General features: G+C 46.8%; 1 protein-coding gene across 2 annotated transcripts in view; it reads left to right on the top strand.

Moving 5' to 3' along the window:
- XPR1 (xenotropic and polytropic retrovirus receptor 1) overlaps positions 1 to 24,111 on the top strand; it is a 116,123-nt gene that overhangs the window by 89,012 nt on the left and 3,000 nt on the right. For both annotated transcript variants that reach the window (XM_054210529.1, XM_054210530.1), the window contains exons 8-13: positions 2,996 to 3,183; positions 3,417 to 3,596; positions 7,491 to 7,656; positions 9,952 to 10,143; positions 23,003 to 23,169; positions 23,453 to 23,592. In XM_054210529.1, the coding sequence (XP_054066504.1) occupies positions 2,996 to 3,183; positions 3,417 to 3,596; positions 7,491 to 7,656; positions 9,952 to 10,143; positions 23,003 to 23,169; positions 23,453 to 23,592 (1,033 nt within the window). The remainder of the gene's footprint in view (positions 1 to 2,995; positions 3,184 to 3,416; positions 3,597 to 7,490; positions 7,657 to 9,951; positions 10,144 to 23,002; positions 23,170 to 23,452; positions 23,593 to 24,111) is intronic.

Here is a 24,111-nt window from a genome sequence, read left to right on the forward strand (position 1 = left end):
TCTCAGGCCTTGGTTTTATTCTGCTTTGAGCCTTTTGAGTTTGGACTCTGATTGGAGTAAAAGCCACGTTAGTGCCATAGATCCCGATACAGCCCTTAATCACAAGCGGCTTTACTAATTGTGCCTGTGATTTCAATAGTGTTGTAACTTGCTTAAGCAGGACAAAGGAAAAGGCTTAACAAATCAACATGTGAGCCCTTGCATTAGGGAAAGCCCACGTCTCTGGTTTTGACTTAAAAGAATTTTTAATCAGATGTTTCTGTAATTGGATCCAGTCATCTCTTGGGATAAAATCCCTCTGTTTGAGAAGCTGTTTGCAAGTGCTTGCCTTTTGGTCTTGCTGTGGTAGAGGCAGAAAGTTGACCCGTCTGTGCGAAGGGTCTGTTTAACGTGTATAAGCTGTTCTTTATTCATCGTATCTTTTTTTTGTTTTTTCCTCTAACTTACATGCTTGATCTCTGGGTGAGATGCAAATATGATTGAAGCCAGTCGTGTTTGCTTTGTCTCGCAGTATTAAGGATGAAAAAGTGAAACAGTGGTGAGAACGCATTCATAAGAATGATTATATCTCTAAAGCAGATGTTGCTAAACTGGTGTGAATAATAGGTATGTTTGTATCAGCAGACATGACCTGATATCTTTTACGTTACTTCTGATATTAGGCAAAAACTGTGTTCTAACTGCAAAGTGTTTGTTTGTAATTGGTTATTAGTTTGCTAACCTCTGTGCTACTTTGGGCAAATTGTTTTTATGATGTGATGGACTAAGCTAGGATTTCAGTGTTGTACGTGCAGAATCTGTGAAACGGCATTAGAACGTGACTTCTAATAGTAAACTACTGCTGTGTTGCCTGATTTTAAAACTAGAACAGCACCGTTTTACAGAGGTGAGTTCATAACTTGGGGTCTGTTAAAGGCTGCAAAAGCTACAGGCGGATCCCAGGAGGGTGTCACCCTAAAGAGTACGAATTTTGAGGCTTTGCTCTTTCCATATCAGCTTTCCTAGGTGCCACAGTAGTGTGTGATTGAGGTTGAAAGTTCGTGGCGGTGGACATGTGTTTTATTAACCAGAAACCTGTAAGATTTCGTGCAAAATCCCAAGACTCTTGCTGCAGCGGCGCCCTGTCTCTTGTTTGAGAATTAGGCTGCGATGCCATCGGGCTTGTCACCAGGGACATCTTCCTCCCTGAGCACCTTGTTGAGATGCTGGCTGAAGGGAGGAGTTGATGGAGCGTCACGTACCTGCCGACTCTAGGAGGTGACTTCGCTTCTGTTGGATTTAAGCGGAAACAGCGTACGGATGGAAAACCTCTTTGCCCTCGGGGCTGTAGTACGACGCCCTGGCCTGGGTCACACCAGTTTGAGACCTCAGACACCTTTGCTGGGCACTTCCCTGCAAGCGGGGTCCTCCGGGGTCTTCAGTCAGACTGCTCGGCTGTAGGGCAGAAAACGGTTCGGTTAGGAAACACGAAAAGGAATCAAATCTAGCCTTTACACTGCGGAAGCTAAACTAGATAGGGTCCTAGTATCAGAGGAGAGAATATAGAGAAGTACTCTAATACCTTTAGCTTCTGTATTTTAGTATCTCAGCTGCTCGTGCTGTTTGCTATCTGCTTTTTCTCCAGAACCAGCTGCCATTCCGCGCTGCAAATTATGGTCCTCTCCCACCCTAAGAGTGCAGAAATAAGATTAGTGGGCATTAGCTATGGAAGTCATACGCTATACTGTCGTATTGAACCGTGTTCACCTCGGGATAAACCTTTGTCTGGGTGTTCTGTCTCGAGTAGCGCGCAACACGTCTGTCCTGTCTGGTCATTTCTTATTCAATATTTTTGGGACCGCTCTGTCCCGTTTGGAAGCAGTCCCCCTCCCCGCCCCAGGTTTTATCTGCAGGCGTTTCAGATGAAAATTTGAAATGCTGCTTTTGCAATTCCGTATTTAAGACTCATTTCTTTCAGCTTCTTCAGGGTGTCTCTCATGTCTGTCCAAAATTTTACTCTCTTTTGCCTGAATCCCACGGTCTCTTCAAGTTTTAAATTTAAAGCAACAGTTTTTGGCTCGTGGTTCCTTGCAGAGTTTTCCTCCATAATTTTTATGCAGTATAAAGTACAGATGCTGAAAGCATGAAACTTCTTATGGGTATGCTTTCTCTGAAGAAAAGTTTGAAAAACTTGGGGCTGTAATGTAGACAGGAAAGTTTGTGGGAATAAATTCTCAGCAACAATTCTGTAAAACCACGTGTTCTTTCCCCCCCCCCTTAAAAAGCACGTGGGTGAGAAACACTCAAGGAAACTGAAACTGAGGATTTAAATGACTGTATTTTATTTGTGCTTTTATCATAAAACCTGTATCGGGCGACCCGGGGACGGTGTTTTGCAAAGGGCCTTGTGCTAGAGAAAGCTGCTGCTGTATGAGGCTGCTCGTTTGAAATGAATCAAATTTGTTTCCAAAACGCTGAAGACTTTGAACAAAGGAAGCGACAGGCTTTCCAGTATTGCTGCCTTATGTTGGGTTTTCTGTTTGGGTGCAGCTGGATATTATATTGCTAGTTATGAATATGTATTACATTACAGTTGTATTGAGCTCAGCGATTAGGCAGCGTTTCGCATTGTTTTAAATGCTGTAAATGGTGCTTCTTGGTTTTGTGGGGAGCTGAAGCATTTGTGTATCTGCCTGTTGGGATTTAATCTCCATTAAACCAGAACATTTAAGTGCCTATAGTCACAGTTTATGCCAGCGCTGTCCCTCATAGCGTGAGACAGGGGACTTAAGAAGCTGCTAATGACCTGACCGCACCGTCTGGAGAGCAAATTTTCCCCAGAATACTCCTAAATCCTCTGACAGGCTAGGAAAAAAGTCCTGCCCTTGCTGGAAGATGCAGATGCGTACGAGGGTACCCTGTTTTCACGGGGTTCAGCCGAGCATCTGAGCACAGATTTGCTTTGTGATGTGCCTCACGCTATCGCTAAGGTCGTTTTCATTTTTGTCTTTGCCAGGTGTGGCTTTTATAGATGGACCAAATGTGTGGCCACTGGTGAGAATCTATCGAGGTGGCTTTCTCCTGATAGAATTCCTCTTTCTCCTGGGTATCAACACATACGGCTGGAGACAGGCTGGAGTCAATCACGTCCTCATCTTCGAACTCAATCCCCGCAGCAACTTGTCCCATCAACATCTCTTTGAGGTAAACAGGACGGATTGTAGGAGCGGTTGAGCTGCGCGGCGGATCAGGAGGGTAAATCCTGCACCGTTTCCTGGCAAGGAGCTGTAATGCAATTAGAAGAGGAAGTTGCGGAAGGCTGATTAGATTACAGGATTGAGCGCTGCTCTCCCTTTTCTTGTAATGAGAATTCACTGTAGGTTTCGGAGATATGTTTTCATAAGGTATCTATGTGGTTTTTTTCTGTTTTTCTGTAGATTGCTGGTTTCCTGGGGGTTTTGTGGTGCCTGAGCCTGCTGGCATGTATATATGGTAAATTCACCTACATCCCTATGCAGGTGAATCCGCTCATCTTGTACGGCTTCATGTTGCTTTTTCTCATCAACCCTACCAAAACCTTATATTACAAGTCCCGTTTTTGGCTGCTTAAACTATTGGTAAGTCTCAAACCTGATTTAAATAAATACATTTTTAAAAACCGCTAAGCGGTAGCAGTTAAATGTATAGAAGCGGCACTGATGTTCAGGAAAGAGGGATACATGTACCACTTGTGTGTTCATAGAGCAGACCCGATTATCGACTGCGAATATTGTCGAGCTATGGGTTTACAGAAGCAACTTCTGCTTGCCTGTACCAGTCTATCGTTATCTTCGTACTGCAGGTAGCTACTTGTTAATCTTCCTATAGACAGCTATATACATACTTTTGCACATATAGAAGCACTTGGATATCTTGTTTTTCCCTAATGTAGCGGAACAGTTTGATTAGGGTCAGGGCGCTTTAAGGCAAGGACGGATGGATCCTCGGATCCATGGATGCTCCTCAGCCCAAACTGGGGGAGTGCCAACCTTGAGAGTGTTCGCTGGTGGAAAGGGGAGTTTTGCAAAGGTTACTGCTTATAAAATTATGTTCAGGGGTGGGATTCTTTTCAGCAAACCTGTTTGTGGTCTTAAACAAACTATTTATTTTAGACCCAGCTGCTATTTTTCAGGTAAGATAAATCTGTTACATTGAATGTAAATATGCAAGCTACTTCAGCGTTCCAGTTATAGGTGGGAGCTCCAAAAGAAGAGTTTTCAGACTTGTTAGGTGGCTTATCGGTCTCTTCATCCCCACTCCGTATGCCCTTTTAAATTTACTTTAATCAAGTTGGTTCCCTCGATACCTTATTCTTGCTGGAGCTGCTCAGACGGCATCAGGCGGAAGAGGGTTTGGCTGGCTGATGTTATTCGTCGAATCCTTTTAATGCCAGTTAAAACAATTAAGTTTATCTGGAACGTGGCAAAGATGAAACGTAGAATCAGGCTTCGAGCGTGTGCGTGCAGGTATGCACACAGCTAGTTAACCTCTGTGCCCTTACCTCTGTTATTTGATTTGCTGGCTTACTGCTGTTTCAGTTTCTTCTTTTTTTGCCTTCCAGCATTCATCCATCTCTCACAGACCTACCTTTAGTCCCAAGCCTCATTAATCCTACTGCTGTCCCTTGGTGCTAGGGGAAGCACTGGAAGTGCTCTAACCGTGTGAGCAATATCTGTGCTAATTTGCCTTAATATCTTAACAGGGTAAGATTTTTTGGTCTTCACAGAGCTCTTAAGCAGTTGCCAGTACCTGCTGGATCCCAGCTCTCTCTAGACTGCGCTGCAGTCGGCGATACAGGCAACACCTTTGAGTGTGCCGAGGCCAGTTCATCCCGAGCTCTCCTGGGGAGACAAAGCTTCATCAAAACGCAAGATCACCTTAATGGTGGAAAATGACACGGTACTTCTGGCTGTGTGTATTGCGGAAAGGGGGGAAAAAAAAGAGGCCAGACAAACCACGTGAAGAGTAGGTGTTAGGCTTTTCTAATTTTTTGTGTGTGTAATTGGCCAGCTGGGTGTATTTTCTTTCTCCGTGCAGTCGCCAGCAGCTATCTGGGTGAAAGGCGGTTTAAATAGCGCAATTCTTACAACTGTGCTGTTCACACAAATTTTGGGTTGGTGAGCGTTTTTCTTCACGTGCTTGATATGTTTCATTTCCGGTCAAAATTCAGTCTGATATATCGGGTGTAGCAGAGCATTACCAGCACCTTCAATTTTCCTAGAACCAAATCAGAAGCCTACTTTAGTGTGTCGTAGCTTTTCCGGCTGGATCTAGGAGGCTTTTTGCATCCACCCATGGTCATCAACAACTGCCTGTTGGTACTCATGAGCAGGATCTCTTTTGATGGAACTGCAAGTTGCGTTTGAATTCATCTTCCTCTGAGTGAAAAAAGTTCTTTAGCCCCTACCAAGTTTAATTCCCATGCCAGGCTCTTCTTTCCCGCCTACGTGCTTAGGTTGAGCGTTCTTTGCCCCTTTGCTGCCGGATGAGAAGCCCATGAGTTGCGTTTGTGTAGGCTGAGGAATCGGATGCGAGCCCTGGGGATGGTGCAGCGTCTGCCTGCCCACACTCTCTGCAGGGCGCCGAAACGGCGAAACAACTGCGGGGAGCCCATCTGCGAGAGGTGAAAATCTAGGAAGTGTTTAGCTCCGGCTCAAATATCTTACTGTTTCAGCACTTATTAAAACCGCAGTAGTCAGCACCGGGAAGTCTGCGCGCTTGGATTGTGGAACCGTTGCTAGATAATTGCCACATGTGACTCGAAACTGAGGTTCAGCCCTAGGTTTTGGTATTTTATGACGTTGTTCTTGCAGTCCATCTTCACCGGATGATGTTGCAGACGCTTCTCAGCTGGGAAGTGAGGAGTTGCCTGTGGTACCTGCCAGCGCCTGCTGGTGGCTGGGCTGGAACTCCAGCGGTGCCCGGGCGGCAGTCGGAAACCGCAGTGCCTGATGCGCAGGGTTAGGAGGGTTCAAACAGCAGCTCAGGTTCTTCAGGACAGTTGACTGAGATACCAGTTCCTTAGCGAGGTTGCATAGATATCTGCTGACTCCTTGCCTGCTCCAACCTTTAGGTGGAAAGCTTCTACTCTCTTAAAAGTTTTATGCTGTTACCTGGTTGGATCTCTCCCAAAATTAAATAACGTTTTATTAATTGCTTCTTTTTTTCAGGGAGTTCTATCTGTAAAGCTGTTTTCATTGGCTTTTGTTGGTCTTTGTTTCAGGGGGGAAAAAAAAAAGGTCTCTGAGGAGAGATAAAGGGATGGTATCAGGGAGAGTTGGTAGAAAGGAGTAAGGGCCTTTTGAAGAGGAAGGCTGGTGTGCCGAAGAGGAAGGCTGGTTTGCCTTCTCTGACCTCTGCAGAAGCTGTTCTGCAGCTGGACGGCTTTGAGGCCAGACCTCCCCAACGGCTGGCCCTGTCTGAGCCTTTATAATAGGTGCCCTCCTCCGTGAGCACGGTGCTTTCTGGGTCAAGATCCGTATCTGCTTTATGCCGCTAAATCTTAATCCCCTATTTGGCTTTGAAATTTAGGACCAGAGCCTTAAATTGGCATTGCAAGCTGATAGGAATGTGTCAGTCCTCTCCCGGGTTTCTGTAGCTGCATACCCTTTAGGTTAATAAGGAGAGCAATATAAAAGATCAGTGTTAGCCTGTGCTTTCATTAATTTAAAGGCTCATAAATCTCTGAACTACAGGATGGCACTGGCTCTTTGAGAAATTGGCTGTTAGTAACTATAACTAACCGGGTAGAGAGAGTTGTAATCAAAGGTAATGGCCCATGAAAACTGTCTGGTTTGAAAGAAGCAAAACTGCTGTTAGGGCTTAGAGGGAAAGTGGACGGGGATTGAGGGGGAGTCTAATTGACAGTCAATAGGATTTCCTCTGCCCTTTCTTTAACTCTTTCCCTGCGAGAGGCTTTGGGAGATCCAGCAGTGGCAGTCGGCACTCTTACAACTTCTAACGGCAAAGAACAACTAACGCGTTAAGTACACCGGGCAATGATCAGGCTAATGGCCGTGCTGAGGGTCTATAATCTGAGCGACGTGAAGTGTGAGGGAGAAGGTAAGCGTGGAAGATGTCGATAGACACGACATAAATGAAAAAGCGCTGATTAAAACGAGGAGCAACTGGAGAACCAGAGCTGTGTAGAGCTCTTACACAGAGACTGGGAGCTGCTGGGAAAGAGCTTGGTTGGAGACTGGGCTCTTCTGCCAGTGAAAACACGGAAAGGTGGGGAGGGATATGAATAGTTGTATACAGGAGAAAAGCAGGGATGTTATTTGTACTAAAAGTGAGGAGGCAGTTACCTTTTTTTGTCAGCGGGACGAAAGGTCAGCAATAAATCTTCAGGCATTTCTGTTATTTCCATATTTGTTCAGTGCTGCGATATCCCGCTGCTGCATTTAGATGTCTTTGACATGACGCCATGAATTATTCCTTTTTTCTTTTTTCTTCCCCCCCCCACCCGACAGTTTCGAGTGTTCACTGCTCCCTTCCACAAGGTAGGCTTCGCAGATTTCTGGCTGGCTGATCAGCTCAACAGCCTGGTCGTGATACTCATGGATCTGGAATACATGATCTGCTTCTACAGCTTCGAGGTTCAGTGGGAGGACAATGCTGGACTTCTGGCAAATACAGGTAGAGTAATGCTGACGACCCACGCGAACGCGGTCAAAATGACCCGAAAAACACTGAGCAAAGCAACTTTATAATCATCTATCTGTTTTGAAGAGGGCTACCCATGACATAGGAAACTAAAATAATAGGCGCTTCTTGTAAACACAGCACTAGAGAGATTCTCCCCTTTCTTACTTCCATCCAGAGAAGTGGAATTTCACATCAGCATTCATTTCCTAATCCAGTCGTTTGGCCTGACTTGTATATTCATCAAGGGATTTTAGACACAGTGCTACCTGCTTGGAAAGAGGAATCCATTTTCCTGGCATCGTTGCTTTATTTCATAGTGGTTTAACCACGTATTTGCTTTTAACCTGTTCCTTTTGCTCAGCATGAAAACGAGTTGCTTGAGCACAATTTTCTGTGCTGCAGCAAGCTTCTTCGCAGGCTCCGTCACAGTAACGTAAAGCAAGAGAGGGTGGAGAAATTTCCTCCGAGCTTGTTAGTGCCTCCCTAAATTCAATTAAAGTGGATGCTGTGATGCCAGGGTCGTGCCTGCTGTTGTCTCTTCTCACCTTTCTGGCCCAAAGAGCTGCAGAGTTGGCGTATGAATTTTGACTTTGGCCTTCCCGGTGGCAAAATGGTACTTGTCTCCTCCTGGACTGGGCTGTTGTCTTTCCATTTTAAGCAGTGACTGCTGGCAAATCACGCTATCTGATGGCTTTGACAGTCGCTGAAAGAATTTGCAGTGTGCTTCAGTAAGCATCAGCGTTCACTGTGTTCTTCCAATCTGTCTGATCTTTCTCTTCCCTTTAAGAGAGAGAGTGTTGCAAGTAACTAAATGTTTATTTATTAAAAATAAAATAAATAAAGCAACTGGGTGGATAACAGCTTGTTCTCTGCCAGTCCAAACAGTGGAATGGTAGTGCAGCTAATAACTTATCTCCATTATTCTGAATAAGAAACAAATGGTTTTCAGTCAGTGGGGTGTTTCTAGTTTACATGAGCTGAGCAAGGGAGCATAAGAGTATGTCACGCTTGGGAGTTACAGGTGAAGCTGGGGTTCTCCTGGTCATTTCCTCAATAAAAAAAAAAAAAAAGAAAAAGACTTTCAAACATCAAGGGTGTGACACAATATCATGTTGGTGCAGTTGCCTCTCGCCCTCTATGCCCTGGCTTTGCTTTTTTTTAAAAACAAAAAAAAAAACAACAACCAAAAAAACAAACAAAAAAAAAAAAAAAAAAACAAAAAAAAAAAACCAAAAAAACCCCATCCAACAAAACCCCACCAAACACATACTGAAATATGGGGTTTTTTTCCTATTACAACATACAAGAAAAATGGGTCAAGGACATCTTAAGCAAACTAGCCTTTTTGAGCTGTCCTGCAGAGTTTGGAAATGCTCTCCCATTTATGCACAAAAAGTCAGCGTCGAAGGGCCTTTTGTAATTCCATCCGTAATTTGATTATTCGCAGTACTGCCAACAGCACAAAATAAATTTAAAAATAGATTATTTCTAATCTTCTTGCGTGTTAATTATACTGGCAGTGGTGAAAGAGTTAGATGATGATGTGTCTGGATGTGTTATTGATGTCATGTCACCCGAATACCTCCGAGATGAAGTTAAGGGCTTCAGGATACTTTCTGGTGATGAGCTTCTCGCTGTTCTGGCTGTGTGCGTGCCCAAGTGCCCCCATTGATGGGGAGTTGCTCTCATGTCAAGCAATACTACTCTTCACAGACTCACAGAATGGCCGGGGTTGGAAGGGACCTCTGGAGATCATCCAGTCCAACCCCCTGCCAGAGCAGGGTCACCCAGAGCAGGTGGCACAGGAACGCGTCCAGGCGGGTTTGGAATGTCTCCAGAGACGGAGACTCCACCACCTCCCGGGCAGCCTGTGCCAGGGCTCTGCCACCCTCAAAGGAAAGAAGTTCCTCCTCATGTTGAGAAGGAACTTCCTATGGTCAAGTTTGTGCCCGTTACCCCTTGTCCTGTCCCCGGGCACCACTGAAAAGAGCCTGGCCCCATCCCCCTGACACCCACCCTTTCAGTATTGATAAGCATTGACAAGGTCCCCCCTCAGCCGTCTTTTTTCCAGACTGAAGAGACCCAAATCCCTCAGCCTTTCTTCATGAGAGAGATGTTCCAGTCCCCTCATCATCTTGGTAGCCCTTTGCTGTCCCCTCTCCAGCAGTTCCCTGTCCTTCTCGAACCAGGGAGCCCAGAACTGGTCACAGTACTCTTGCAGAAAGGAAGACGATAGGAATTCTTAAACTCGCTGATTTTGTGTCCCTGAAACTTTTTTTCTTGCAGATAATCAGATTTGTTACAGCTACTCCTACGGAGTGAGAGCAGTTGTCCAGTGCATCCCTGCTTGGTTGCGATTCATCCAGTGCCTGCGCCGTTACCGTGATAACAAACGGGCCTTTCATCTGGTTAACGCTGGAAAATATTCCACCACCTTCTTCGTGGTGACATTTGCAGCCCTTTACAGCACTCACAAAGGTATGGGTTATTTTGGAAAATGCTTTGCAAGTCACGGGATTTGCTTTTTACATGGGAAAAGCTCAGAATTTGGCATTGCATTGAAACATGAACTTTTGTCTTTTTGGCATCTGTGAGATCTCAATGGAAAGGCTTGGAAAAGTGGAAAGGTTGCCTGGCTTGCGCAGAGGATTTTAAAATCTTCCTTTAGGTATTTTTCACATACCTGCTCTGCTTAGAACCGTGCTTCTGGAGCGTGAGAGAGAATTTTCAAGTTCCTCTCTCAAAAGGGGAAGACTGAAATACCTGTCAGTTTTTGTTGGGAAGAGTGGTTGAATGGGGGATATATAAGGAAAAGGTAACATAGGAAATACTTCTCCCTTGGTATTGATAAATAGCTAACCTGGATCAACTAAATAAATTCGGTCCATCGTTCCTGAATGTGGGGAGATGTGCACAGTGCCGGGAAAATGCCCTCTCTGGATTTTCCTATGTGTTTTTATCCATGTTTTTTCTGCAGCTGGTAGGGAGTTGTTTCCAATCCATTTAACTGCAGATTGAGCTCTGATCCCTCAAGTTCCCCATCTCCCTGGAAACGACAATTACTCGATTCTGCTCTTGTTCCGAAGGAAAAAGCTTTTAGTTTCTGCACTTCAGGCAGTCGCCCTGCCTGTCATTGTTCTGAAGTCCTAAAAGCTGTATTCTTTTATTTGAAAATAGATGCCTTCTCTATCTCCAGAAATTAGCAACCGCACACGCTCGTGAGTAATTACTTATCCTGAAATATGATTGTGGCGGGGCAGGGAGAAGCGTTGAAGGCATGCTTCTAGTTAACAAGCTGGGTTTTTTGGAGGGGCGGCAGGGTCATTAGAAACCTTCCAGTGGCCAAGAAATGGCTGTTTGGACGTAGCTGGGCCTGAAGTCACACCGATAATGTTTGTCAAGCCTGGAATTTTAATGGCAGAGAAGCGCATTGAAGGCTGGAAGCCGGGCGCACTGTAGCTGGAGGTACGGGCAAACCTGGTGCGGGAGCATCGGTGGTGGATGCAGCGCCTGGCCCCTCTGTGCATCTCCCCTGTCCCCGCAGCTTGTTCCCCTTTGAACTTGTTTGCTCGGTGACATTCTGCAGCTTTTCAGATCATAGAATCATAGGGTCGGAAGGGACCTCTGGAGATCATCTAGTTCAACCCCCTGCCAGAGCAGGGTCACCCAGAGCAGGTGGCACAGGAACGCGTCCAGGCAGGTTTGGAATGTCTCCAGGGTTGGAGACTCCACCACCTCTCTGGGCAGCCTGTGCCAGGGCTCTGCCACCCTCCAAGTAAAGAGGTTCCTCCTCATGTTTAGGTGGAACTTCCTATGCTCCAGTTTGTGCCCATTACCTCTTGTCCTGTCCCTGGGCACCACTGAGAAGAGCCTGGCCCCATCCTGCTGACACCCACCCTTTCAGTATTGATAAGTGTTGATAAGGTCCCCCCTCAGTCATCTTTTTTCCAGACTGAAGAGACCCAAATCCCTCAGCCTTTCTTCATGAGAGAGATGTTCCAGTCCCCTCAGCATCTTGGTAGCCCTTTGCTGTCCCCTCTCCAGCAGTTCCCTGTCCTTCTCGAACCGGGGAGCCCAGAACTGGACACTGTAAGCCCAGAACTGGACACAGTATTGGGCACAGTTCCAGCCCTGCCGTCCGGTTAGTCACCACTGGGATGAGACACATACAGATTGCCTGGCTACAAGTCACTGCTTACATGCTTTTATATACAATGCCTGCTCTGGGGAGGCTGACTAATGCTCCTCCTTCCCGGGGCTGGGGGGGGGATGGCAATCTGGCAAAGCTTTCTGCAGGAAGGTTGGGTTAGGTTTGGAACCAAGAGGAAAACCAGCATCTGTCAGAATGTCCTGTTGAAGAATTTGACCTCTTCCTATTCCCCTTTGAAGTTTGGCTCCGTGCCAGCGCTGCTGACCCGTGTTCTCGTTGCTGCCATCTATAACTGTTGTCCGCTCTTGGCGGCTGGCAGGGAGTGGGCTGTAACGAGGTGTTTACGAGCTGGGCACGGGGCTAGTTGCAATTGAGAGACCTTCGGGACTCCCAGCTTTTTTCTGTCCGGTTTTGTTGGTGGGAGTCAATAGCATGTAGTTGCTGGTATCAGACAAAAGAATTTTGGAAGCTTCATTGGCTTTGGAAATTACACGTTAGCACAGATTTTGTAAATGTCACTGTGCCTGGGCTTGTAGTGATTTTTCAGAGGGCTGCCTGAAGACCTTGTCGTGTCTTCTCAGCCCTGTTAAGCCTATTCCCGTCCTGCCATAAATGCGCTTTCTAATATGCTGTACCTGTTAAGAATTCCAATTTTATCTATGTGTTTTACATAGACCCCAGTTCTTTTTGAGCTTGGAATCAGATGGTCTATCATCAAGTTGTTGAAAATAGATGCACTGCTCGCCCACACCTTCTCCGCGTCTGCCTAAGGATAAGACAAACACCCATCTCTTACCTACAGAACACCTGTTGGGGGTAGCTGCTTGCTATTAAGAAAGGAAGCAATGCCCAAAACAAGTGTCAAAGTGGTAAAGAACCTTGCTCCTTAGACCTGCTCTAAATTGCTGTAAGTAACGAACCTGGTAATAGCCGTGGTAACGAGAGTTTTATTTAAACAGTCTTCCATGCCTGTGTTTGCAAGCCTATGACTTATACCTCTGGAATGACAGCTTTCGGCTGCCAGGACAAGAGGGTAATTGGTGGCCTTTTCTCGGGAGGTCAGGTAATGTACACCGGCGCCTGTCCTCTCCTTGGGAGTCCTGGGGACGTCACAGCCCTCTGAAAAGGCTTGTCTTTCTCCCTTGATGTGAACCTTGAATAATTTGTGGCTGCTCTGTAGGTTTTTAGCTTGCATCTGCCAGCTGCGTGAAGATGGACTGTGTGGCTAAGAGGGTTTGTCGGCGTTGAAAGCCAGCTAATTCCTACAGAGCGCGCTTAGAGCATTCTTGTGCTGTGTTTCTGTCTGCTTGCTGGGAAACAACTCGAACTAAATAAACGTACAAATGCCGCCTTATTATGTTTAAGTGATGTATGCTGCTTCTAGCCATATGTGGTACTCCTTTCTCCAGACCTCCTGTAGCAAAGGATCCCCCCCCCTCTAACGCTTGACGAGTGACTCTTGATGAGGATCTCAGTTTCCCCAAAATATCCCTGTTTAGTAATTCATAATGTTCAGGCAGGGCATAATTCTGATTCTTTTTTTCTCTCCGAGAAGCCATTTCTTTACTCTTCTTCCTTTTGCTTTAGATACAGAATACGATTTTCTCTGCTAATCGCAGTTGGGATGTTAGACCGGTAAGATACCAACGTAAATTCTCTTTGGTTTTCTCTCCCGAACTTGCAGTCTTGTCATCCTGGGACTAGACTAGTTTTAGAGAGTTAATCTCAAGCGGTCGTCTTTTGATGTTGGGATACCATCTGAAGTAGTGAAGCCGAAGTGAGAGTAGCCGCCCCAGGATGTGAGACTGGAGCAGGCGGTGGTTGCGTGGCTGAGTGCCGTGTCGGGCTGCCTGCTTCACCACGGCTCGGAAACACAACCACCTTCCAGGCATGGCAGCAGCCACCCAAGGGCAACTGTTGCTGACCTCCCGAAGGAGGAATTCTCAGTATTTTTACATCGCTCGTAGGAATGGGAAGCAAAGGCCGCAGTCCTGTAAATATAGTCCTACGGGGGGGTGTTTGCACAGGCAAATGAGGCGTATCTGTAACTCTGAGCAACTGGAGAGCGTGCTGCCGGTCCCTGTGCGCTTCCAGCACCGCCAAGAAGAAGCCTCTGCCCCCCCATCCCGCCCCGGGCTCCTTCCTTTAACTTCCCTGGCAGCGCTGAGCAGCCTCCCCCAGAGCCAGCCGAGAACCGAGCGTTGTACTGCCTTATTTCATCCCTACGCGGCGCTGGGGAAACAAGTGATTAAGCCCGAGTCTGCAGCAGAATATTTGCCCCAGCTGCCGCGTTATTTTGACATGCAACTACTTCTCACGGTGTTTTCGCTCAGCCAAAAGCAGATGTCGTTTCCTTGGGCCGCTTCCACTTCAGCTTACCGTAGCGTTCCCCGGGGATCCCCTCTTGTGTACTTGCATTTAAGAAGGTACGCTGCCATATCTGTACTTGCATTTAAGAAGGTACGCTGCCATATCCGGAATAACCAGCCTTGGTTTCCTTCTTCACTCGGACCCGGTTCAGGCTTTGTAAGGTAGGGTTCTTATATTTAGGTGTTCGACTTTTATGAGAAACAGTGCAACTGGAGTTGTCTTGTACTGCTCCAAGAGTGCCGGTCACTTCTTAAGCTTTATGCATGATTTGTGCTCCAACTTTATTCTTTGTAAAATGAGATGCGTCTTGGTTTTGCTGCTGTCTGTCAGTTTTCTCTTACCTTGATGCCTTTTGCTTACGTGGCGTCGTCAGAAATGTCTGGCTCACATAGAACGTAGATTTGGCTTCTGCGCTTGAAGAACCGACCTTCTTGAGTGCTTTGTACTCTTGGCATCGTTTCTTTGTTTCATGGGATTTGCTGTTGCGGTGTGAGCGTTTGTGTGTTTACCTTGGGCTTTTTTCCAGGAACGTGTTACTGAGCTTAAGCTCAAGTACTAGGTTAAAGTCGGCTATGTGGGTTTTTATCCTTTAACTGAAAGGAAAGACTGTTTATGCAAGTTTTCATTGTCCGTTTGATTTACACACCTTATTCAATGGAATCCTCGTCGTCTGGGTAGTATCCAGCTATTTATTGACTTCTGAATTATTCCAAAGTTAATCCACGTGGCCTGGAAACTTGAGTAAGCGTCTCTTCTTCCATACCGCTCCCACGCCCTTTCCAGGTATTCCAAATAAGACCGCTGAACATTAGCTGTCATCGCCTTGGAAGTGCCGTGGAGAGCCTTAGGTTGGTCTAAGATAATGTAACCGCCATGCACTTTCTCATTAAACAGCCCAGGAAATTGACAGTAATTAAAAATACAGAAGTTAACTAAATAGGGCTGTCTCTAAAGAGTCATGCTTCTGTCTGTGTTCTCATCATCCCTTCAGAAACAGGCTTTTCTGATGAACTAATGTGTAATTTGGGGTTTTTCTTTAAGCCAGCATAAGAAAAAAAACGTGAAATTCCTTGCTTTGTCAAGGAATAGAGACGTGAACTGTCAAGGCAGGAGTCATCCTTGGATTAATGGGCTTTTGCAGGAAGGCGTTGGACCGTCCCTTACTAATAGAGAGGTTCGACCAGGTCTGACCAGATGAAGATGGATGGGAAATGTGCTGCTTTTTAAAAATATAGTGGAAGATACCCAGGTCTCGTAATGGCTACTCATTCCTTATAAATCACGATGGCTTCAGCTGTTACCAGTGGTGGTGCCGCCTGGCGTAGCTAACTCCATGCCGGAACGAATTGCTGGTTCTTCCACGCTCTGTCCCACCGCAGCTCCCCTGGGGAGGGGTACGGCTTCCACGCGGAGGATGGTGATGCACAGCGGGAAGGGGGAGAGGATGGCGGTAACATCAAGCTGTTGGGCTGGGAGCTGCGGGACGATGTCTGGTTGCACCGTAGCTCTGCCCTTCGCTGCCAGCTGAAGAACTGGGTAGTGGGTTGTGTGACTTAGCCCTTGTTGCTACCACGTTAGAAGCTGCAGGGTGCCACCCCTGTGGAGTGAACTTGCTGGCAGGTGGAACTATAATTAACTATGAGCCTAAACGGTTACAGCAGGAGAGGAGAACAAGGTGATGTGAGAACCGGGGACTAAAATGACTTTTACAGAAATCGGGCATCGGTGCCACAGCTTATAGTACCTCAACTGAGAAACATCATTTCATTTCTAGGGAGTGGAGCGAGGCAAAGTGAGTGCACCCATTGAATTCAAGTACAAATCTTTTTTTTTAAAAAAAGTGCAAAACTTTAAAAAAAAAATAAAATACTAATCAGAAAAGAATGAAGCAAGCATCATTTGTGAGATCCTGTTCCCTAGCTTCTCCCTTGTGTGTCGGTACGAGATCTCCCATCTCTCCCCCTCTTCCTCAGTGCTGGAAGAGCTGTCAGCACTGTGGCAAGCCAGATCGTTTGATTTAGGTGTCACAAGAGCCTTACAGAGTGCTTGGATTGAGCTCGTGAAGAAAAACAAACTTCGTAATGGGATTAACTGGCTTCTTTTTTAATACTTGCAGTTTTTGCGTGGCTTACCTTAGCACAGCGTACTGGCAGCTTCCATCAGGATGATTATTTGGAGCCGAAACGTGCAACGTCTGTCACATTGCTGTGAGCTAGGATGAATTTTTGTCTGAAACCCTGTCATCCCATGCCCAGGAGGCCTTCAGTAATGAGTTGTGTTCATTAGCCAGTCTTTCTGATCCTTTCCATCAGAGCAGCGGCGGTGTCATTAGTGAAGAATTGGAGGCATCGCCATGGGCAAACATTGCCAGTCTGGCCTCTGACCTCCTCCCAGCTTTGACGTGGGGCTCTGCGGCACCCTGAGCAAGCCCGGCTTCTCCACGCCGGCTTCTTAGCTCCTCTAACTGCTTAGACACCCATTCCGGTGATGGTGCTTCAGGGTCGAGCTACTGGGAGAGGGTGAGGACCACCCTGGCCGGGGCGGAGGTGCCGGCAGGAGCTCGCTCGCCGGTAAGTGAATGGGGAAAGTGAGAGGAGACGGCAGTCTGTGCTTGGCAGGGAGCCCAGGAAGGGGGATTTCGGGAACTGCCACCGTACCCCCAATGTCAGCACAAACGAGGCATAAAATCCCACGGGGGAAATCTTCCCCTGCTTTGTAGGTCTGCAAATATCAAGTGGGACGTTCCCGGTGCCGGCAGCCCGCGCCGTAGGGGAGAGGCAGCCTCGGCACCCTGCCGCTGAGTGATTTGTGCATTTGCTCCTCGAGCTTGCGGCTGAGAGAGAGAGAGATGGATTTTAATAGCCAGGATTTGGAAAGTGGACTAATAGCACCGTTTTTATCACTTAATACACTTTAGTGTTAAGGGTGGCTGGAGAAGCAGGAACGCTAATGAATAAGGTGTAAGTGAAAAGGATGGCCTACTGATAGCTCGTTTCATGGGCACCTCAGAGGGGGAAGCCTGACCTTTTTTTTTTTAGTGGAGCATTTTAAGAAAAGCAACTGACTACATCGCAAGCGATGTTCCTTTCAAATGCATGCACGTCTGGAACTCTCTGGTACTGCAGAAATCTAGGAGATTTTATCCTCCAAGAATTGTTTTGTTTTTTTTTTTAAATTTTTTTTTGTTATTGCTATTATATTTTGAAGGAATCTCCTTTTGGATCACAAATGCTATAGAGGTACCAGGCGACATTGTGTGGCAATCCCTAAACTGTCAAGCGACCGCTCGGATTGCCATGCTATTTATTTCTGATTGTGAATCCACTTATTAGTGAGACTGCTGGCTGACGGTTAGATTGGAAACCCCATCCTCCTCAAGGCAGCAGTTAAACATCCCCCAGGAACACTTCTAAATGCTAGAGAAGCCACCAGAAGAAGAACGAGCTTAAATTTCAGTCGTGACTGATATATGCTTCCTTTTGTTTGCAATTAAATCCCATTCTTCTGTTTGTGAGATACAAGCGATGAGATTCCTGTGATGGCTTCAAATTAGACACAGTCGTACCGTCCTACAAACCCCGTGCAAACCTACAGAATATATTTTTAGTCAAAACACGATTTGGGGATTTCCCTGCTCTACAAATGTAGACTCTAACTAGAAGAAGAAACGAGATGTTGCCTCCCGACAGTTCTTCGCTGCGCCGATTCTCGCTGCTTTGCTTTTAATTGTGCCCGGAGGCTATAGCAGAGGTTTGGAAAATCTAATGGGAAGGTTGTTCGTACCAAATGGTTGGTATTTGACAAAGCCCATCAGCGCACGATGGCGAGTCCTCCGTGTGCTCCTCCGGGTTATTTGCCTTTTTACTGCGTGAAGTCCACTGTCGTGTCGCGGCCCTGCTGTTGATCAGTATTAAATAGCGGTACGTGCTGGCTGGGCAGAAAGGCAACGCTGCTGCTATGCCCTCATTAAGATGTATAATTACTGAGGGATCGGTAATACTGCGCTTCAAGCAATAAGGTGTTAGACAAATGCTTTGAGATGTCATTCTGATGGTAGCTCTTATGTAGATAAGTCACTTCTGGCTGTCACCTCCCTCCCGTTGTGTGCTGGGATGGAGTTAATGGGTACGTGTCATCCCCGGGCTAACCCGGCGGCAGAAAGCGTACGCCCTGCATTCCAGTGTCTGTGCTTGGCTAGCACACCATAAACATATATATTTTTTGGTTTGGTGCTGCTTAAATCTGCGGTTGGAAAGCTGCTGGTCAAAGGAGACTGAATTTGGCGTGCCTTCACCAAGAGGTTTTTAATTGACGCTGGAGGCAGCGCTGCTCTGGTGGGGTCGGTTTGGTCTCGGAGCGGGGCTTACCTGGCTGTGTTTCCTGATAACCTCCTGCTTCTTACAGCTTTTATCACAGCTTTCACCATCAGCAGAAACGACAGCCGACTGCCGGGGCTGACACACCAGGAGTGCTTATCGAGGGCCATTGTGTTCTTATCCAGATCTTCAATAATACATGGCATTGATTTTTGCTGTGTTGAATAGTATATAGCGTTTACATTCCCTGGAATAATTCAGCAGGGTAAACAGATAGTATTCTTTGGAAGAAAAGTCAATATTAACAGCGTTCAGGATAGTATTTGCTGTCTATCTTTGATGGAAAGCAACCTTTCTCTTGCCTGTGTTTAGAAGGGGCTATAATTTCTGCAGAGTATTATTCTCGCAGAATGCTAGTCAGAATTTGTGTCCCCGAGGGCTGGGTTTGGGATCCAAGATATTGTCTATCAGCAATTTTTGCAGGCAGTAAATTCTCCTGCTGCAAGTGCCTTCGGCTGTTTTCTGGAACTGTGGCCCTTCACAGCTTCAGTTCAAAGGTGGAAGCCTTCCATTATTTATCTAGTTGACCTTCTGGAGCAATTTGTAGGTGTGTTTGTGCAGAGCGTCTACTGGAATTGCCTTTCATTGGGTAAACCGAGGATGCTAATGGAAGTTCTGCGGCGAAGGTTGCAAACGGCCCCTGTGGTACGCGGCTTCCCCTCGACGTTGCAGCAAGTGGAGGTAGCAGCGCACAGCCAACTGGAGAATAGCCTCTGACGTGGCTGGACGCCTCCACGTTGGCGACATGCTAATGTGAGCGTGTATTGAAATCCGCTGGGAGGGTAGAGCTGCACCTGCAACTTTACATGTCGAGTTTTGTGCTGACCGTGGTTTGTCCTGCATGTGCCATTTTGAATAACCGACGGGGGCTTAGGAAGCTGCTTACATGGTGGCGCCCTTTGGAGCATCAGGTAGAAAGGTCCTTCATCCGCCTCTTGCTGGGCGGACTGTCAGTTGTGCTACCAAAGGGTTGCTGAAGACTTGGTCTTTTTTCCCTCTTGGAGAGGTTGAGGTCTGCCAGGTGTCCCAAGCGCTTCTCTCGTCCTGAGACTATCAGAATCACAGGGCTGGAAGGGACCTCTGGAGATCATCTTGTCCAAGCCCCTGCCAGAGCAGGGTCACCCAGAGCAGGTGGCACAGGAATGTGTCCAGGTGGGTTTGGAATGTCTCCAGGGTTGGAGACTCCACCACCTCTCTGGGCAGCCTGTGCCAGGGCTCTGCCGCCCTCAAAGGAAAGAAGTTCCTCCTCAATCGCTCTGTCGCTCTATCGTTCCTCTCTATCGCTCTCTAATGTTTTTTGGTGGTTTCTAGCACGTCGTTAAACAAAGAAAAAAACCACAGGATGAAACAGTTCCTGCTTAAATAGACCCTGACATCATCATACGTATGCACAGCTAGGTATCGCTACTGAAAAACTGGCAGGCCAGGAGTAGATGGAGCCTCTGGGCAGAATATGAATGCCTTGATTTTCTAGCCCCCTGAGCAGCAGTGAAGAGGGCCACTAGGACCAGCCAGTGGAGATTGAGATATAATTGCTTGCCTAGAGCAGTAACATATTCCTGTACACCAGCTGAATACCAATGAGGACAGACGGAAGGAAGGTATCAAGTGGAATTGCAGGCAGGAGGAAAAGGAGGATAAGCGATTGAAGGAAGGGACTCAAAGGCCAAGGCTGAAGACAATAGACTAGTTCTGATTAGAGCATTTTACCGGGGAGTGATTTGGTTTTTTAATGAATTTTTTCAGGAGCTGAATGCGTTACAGAGCCGGTGGGTGAGAAAGCGAGCGGGAGCGAGGGGCAAGCAGCGTGACCCCAGGTGCCACTGAAAAGACTGCTGCAAAGATAGGCCAGGGAAAGGGAGCTGAGGCTGGGGTGACCTAACCAGAAGCAAGCACATCCTTTTGAGGTTGATGAGATTAATGCCACAAGATTTCGTACTTGGGCCTTTTTCTTCGTGATAGAATGTGTTGGGTTGGAAGGGACCTCTAAAGGCCATCTAGTCCAACCCCCTGCAGTGAGCAGGGACATCTTCAACTAGATCAGGTTGCTCAGAGCCTCATCCAGCCTGGCCTTGAATGTCTCCAGGGATGGGACCTCCACCACTTTTCTGGGCAACCTGGGCCAGTGTCCAGTGGTACTCCTCCTTTCCGTAATTGCACGCAATAAATTTTAAGGCAATTAAATTTAAGCAGCACGAACCTTTGAAATCACCTTCCTGGGGAACTGGCAAGTTAGGATACAGTTTTGTTAGCCCATTAAGTAGTTTGGGATGATAGTCTGGGAACAGACTATCCCCTGCGTCATTGGAGAACTCCAAAGGAGTGCCCAGCAGTGCCGCCTTGTTGTCCTTCAGCCCTGCACCTGCAGGGTATGGCTCATGTCCGGGACGTGGCCAAAGGCACGGCAACAGATGGTGCTGCCTGCGCTGCCTTCTCCACATCTGCTCCGTGAAGATGTGGAGTAAGACTCAGTTTATTTGTATTCTGTCCTTAAGGGGAAAGAAAAGCAGCATGACCTAACCTTCAAGCCGAAGTTACTGATAGGTAGCGTGCAGCCTCACAGGGTAGTTTGGAGCATTTTAGATGCTTTGAAAGCACTTAACTCCTTAACTACCTCTCTGAATTATTGTTTGGTAATGGGAACTAAACATGGAGATCTAATGAGCTAAAAATAATAGTGGAAAGAACAGGCTTAGTGTCTCTGAGTCACTGAATGCCAGCATCTGCCTTTTCTTCCTGAAATAATGTAGTGGAGGCTTTGGAGGAGCTGATGGGGGAGAATGAAATGTCAGAGTGGAGCCTTAATTGCTAAGCTCCAGAAACCCCACCTGCGTCCTGTTTTGTGGGCAGCTGCACTTTAAAAACGGATGGGAGAGGTGGTTTCAGCAGCAGCGTTAACATACCTGGGCATTGAAGCCTGTATTCTGCAAGACTTGGCTGCCCGCTCCCGGGGGACGTCGTGGCTCTCTGCGATGCTGGACCCGTCCCCGGGTGAAGCCGAGCCTCAGGAGGACACATGGGTTACAGCTCCAAGGCTTCCAGCCTTGCACAAAAGCAGGGAAGCTAGTCAAACCTGAGGGCTGCGGCAGGTCTCCTGTCCTTTCCCTCAGCCGATGTGAAGCTTCGCCGCAGATAGGCTTTGCTGCGTAAGTGGCTTTAATAGGTTTGCTTGAGGGGGTGTGTTTTGAAAGCAGAATGAGCGTGTGTGTTTGACCTATATCCTGCACATCATGTCCAGGAAGCCTGAAAGGCATAATGGGGAGGAATGTACTCTTACGCGATGCCTCTCATTTTCACCTCCATTAATTTTATCAGAGTGCTGCATTACATTTATATTGCAATGGTTAGAGACGAAAAGGGAAGGAGAGAGCGAATTACCCCATTGCTCCCTCTGTGACCAGCTTCGGGGATTCGGTTGTTTTAAAGCCGTGCGTGTGGAAGACAGTGCTGTCGCTTACTGTGGCAGCGGGTTTGGACTGAAAACGTTACGGCTTTTCTGTATGAGAAGTGTTTATTGGCTTTGATGGAAGGAATCGGTTAATGAGCGATTGCAGTGGCTGCACAGAAAGGAGGAAAGACTCCCGAGAGCAGCGAGATGCAAAGCGTCTCAGCCTTGCAAAGCATTGTAATGTGCTTTATTTTTATGAACTTTATGACCCAGATTTGCTAATGAAAAGCAAACAGAATTATCAAATCTGTTTGGTTTTACCCAGCTGACCGATACCGGGAAATTTAGCTGAATTGGGAGAGCGGCGTAACCTTTTCAGAGGGGAAAGGGAAACAACTTCATGGTAGAAACGTATCCCCAAGCGAGCAGACTTCAGTCCTGGAGTCCTGTGTTTTATAGAGAGACGCTCCGTATGGGCATTTAAAACTCTACACGGAGCCTTCTTCAGGATTTACACAGACATGATAATACATTGCCGCCGCCTTGTTTATTTTCCCTTGCCGCCACAACCTCTGAAGTGGCTAGTGGAAATTCCTCCTCTTCCCATCCTCTTTCAGGCTTTAGTGCGCTCATTCACAGTTGTTTATATTTAGACAACTGAAAGAATCTCTTGCAAAACCCTCAGAGCAGCACTTGCCTCGTTGCTTTTCCTGTGGAGGAGCCCGTGTCCTTTGTGAAATGCGGCCCTCAGCTTCCACCTGCCGTTCGGAGCCAGAATGACAAGTCTACCACACGTTTCAAGAAAATAAATAAAAAGCAGCAGTGCAAACTTCACTCCCAAGTGGGAAAGGTTGAACGAGGTGAAAGTGGAATTTAAATGACAATATAAAGTTGGGCCCGGGAAGGTTTGGTTCAGGTTAGCTATCCTGATCCTTCCCACCGCTTGAATAAAAGGCTCGTTATTTCCACTGATCGAATCAGCCAGTTTGTAGCTGTTTTAAGGAGCAATCTTCTTCACGTTGTACAGAAGCATGCTGTTCTTCTCTTTTCCAGCTAAAAACCACAGCGACACCCAAGTGTTCTTCTACCTGTGGATTATCTTCTATTTCATCAGCTCTTGCTATACCCTTATTTGGGACCTGAAGATGGACTGGGGTCTCTTCGACAAAAACGCTGGTGAAAATACCTTTCTCCGAGAAGGAATTGTCTACCCACAGAAAGTGCGTATACAGCCTGCTTTTATACTAGAGAAAGCTTTTAATATTTTAACAAAACTCGTGGAGTTTAGAGCATGTGGCAGTTGGCCGCTGGTGCTTCCTGACTGCTACGGGCTGGGGTTTTCTAGCAGTAGAGTTCATTTGTTTCAAAGAGATCATTTCGTACTTGTTCACATTTCTAGTGCTTGAGGAGCAAATTCTGTATCTTCCTGAAGGTCTGAAGAGGTCTGTTGTCTGTGCAGAGCGTGTACGATGAGCTGTCCTGTTTGTCTGTCTTGTTCTTCAGGCATACTACTATTGTGCCATTGTAGAAGACGTGATCCTGCGTTTTGCGTGGACCATCCAGATCTCCCTCACTTCCATGCAAATCTTTCCGTATGCTGGGGACATCATTTCTACTGTATTTGCCCCACTTGAGGTATTCCGGTAAGGCTCTTTGACTGAACAGTTCATTGCTCTTTTCCATTTTTATTACTTTTATAACATCAGCATGATGGGAACTGCCTCGCTACTTGGACATGGAAAGTAGCGGTCCTTGAAACGGAAGACTAGGTCTAACAGGAACAATTAATCCAAACAGGGTGCTACGTGAAGAAAGCTGTGGAGGGCTCTGCAGCAATGCAGGACTGGGTCCTTCACGCTGGGTTTGCAGTTTCTTCTGAACCTAGACCTAATCTTGAGGATATTGATTGTACCAAATTTCTCCTTGAAATTACCTTATTGCGATTTCCAGATGAAATGTCACTTGATTCTCAGGTTTACAATTATTCTCAAATCTCTGCAGTTTTTCCAAACACTCATTTGGATTCTGCGTCATCGATTTGGATCCTGCAAGGTTTCAGAGCTCTTTACATGCTTGTCCTCTAGCTGGAGACCTATCCCCACAACTCCTCAAGATGAGTAACAGCCCTCGAAGCTGAACCTCACTCATGTAGACGGTGGAGG

The sequence above is a fragment of the Rissa tridactyla genome, chromosome 8, assembly GCF_028500815.1.
Source record: "Rissa tridactyla isolate bRisTri1 chromosome 8, bRisTri1.patW.cur.20221130, whole genome shotgun sequence".
In the NCBI taxonomy this organism is placed as follows: domain Eukaryota; kingdom Metazoa; phylum Chordata; class Aves; order Charadriiformes; family Laridae; genus Rissa; species Rissa tridactyla.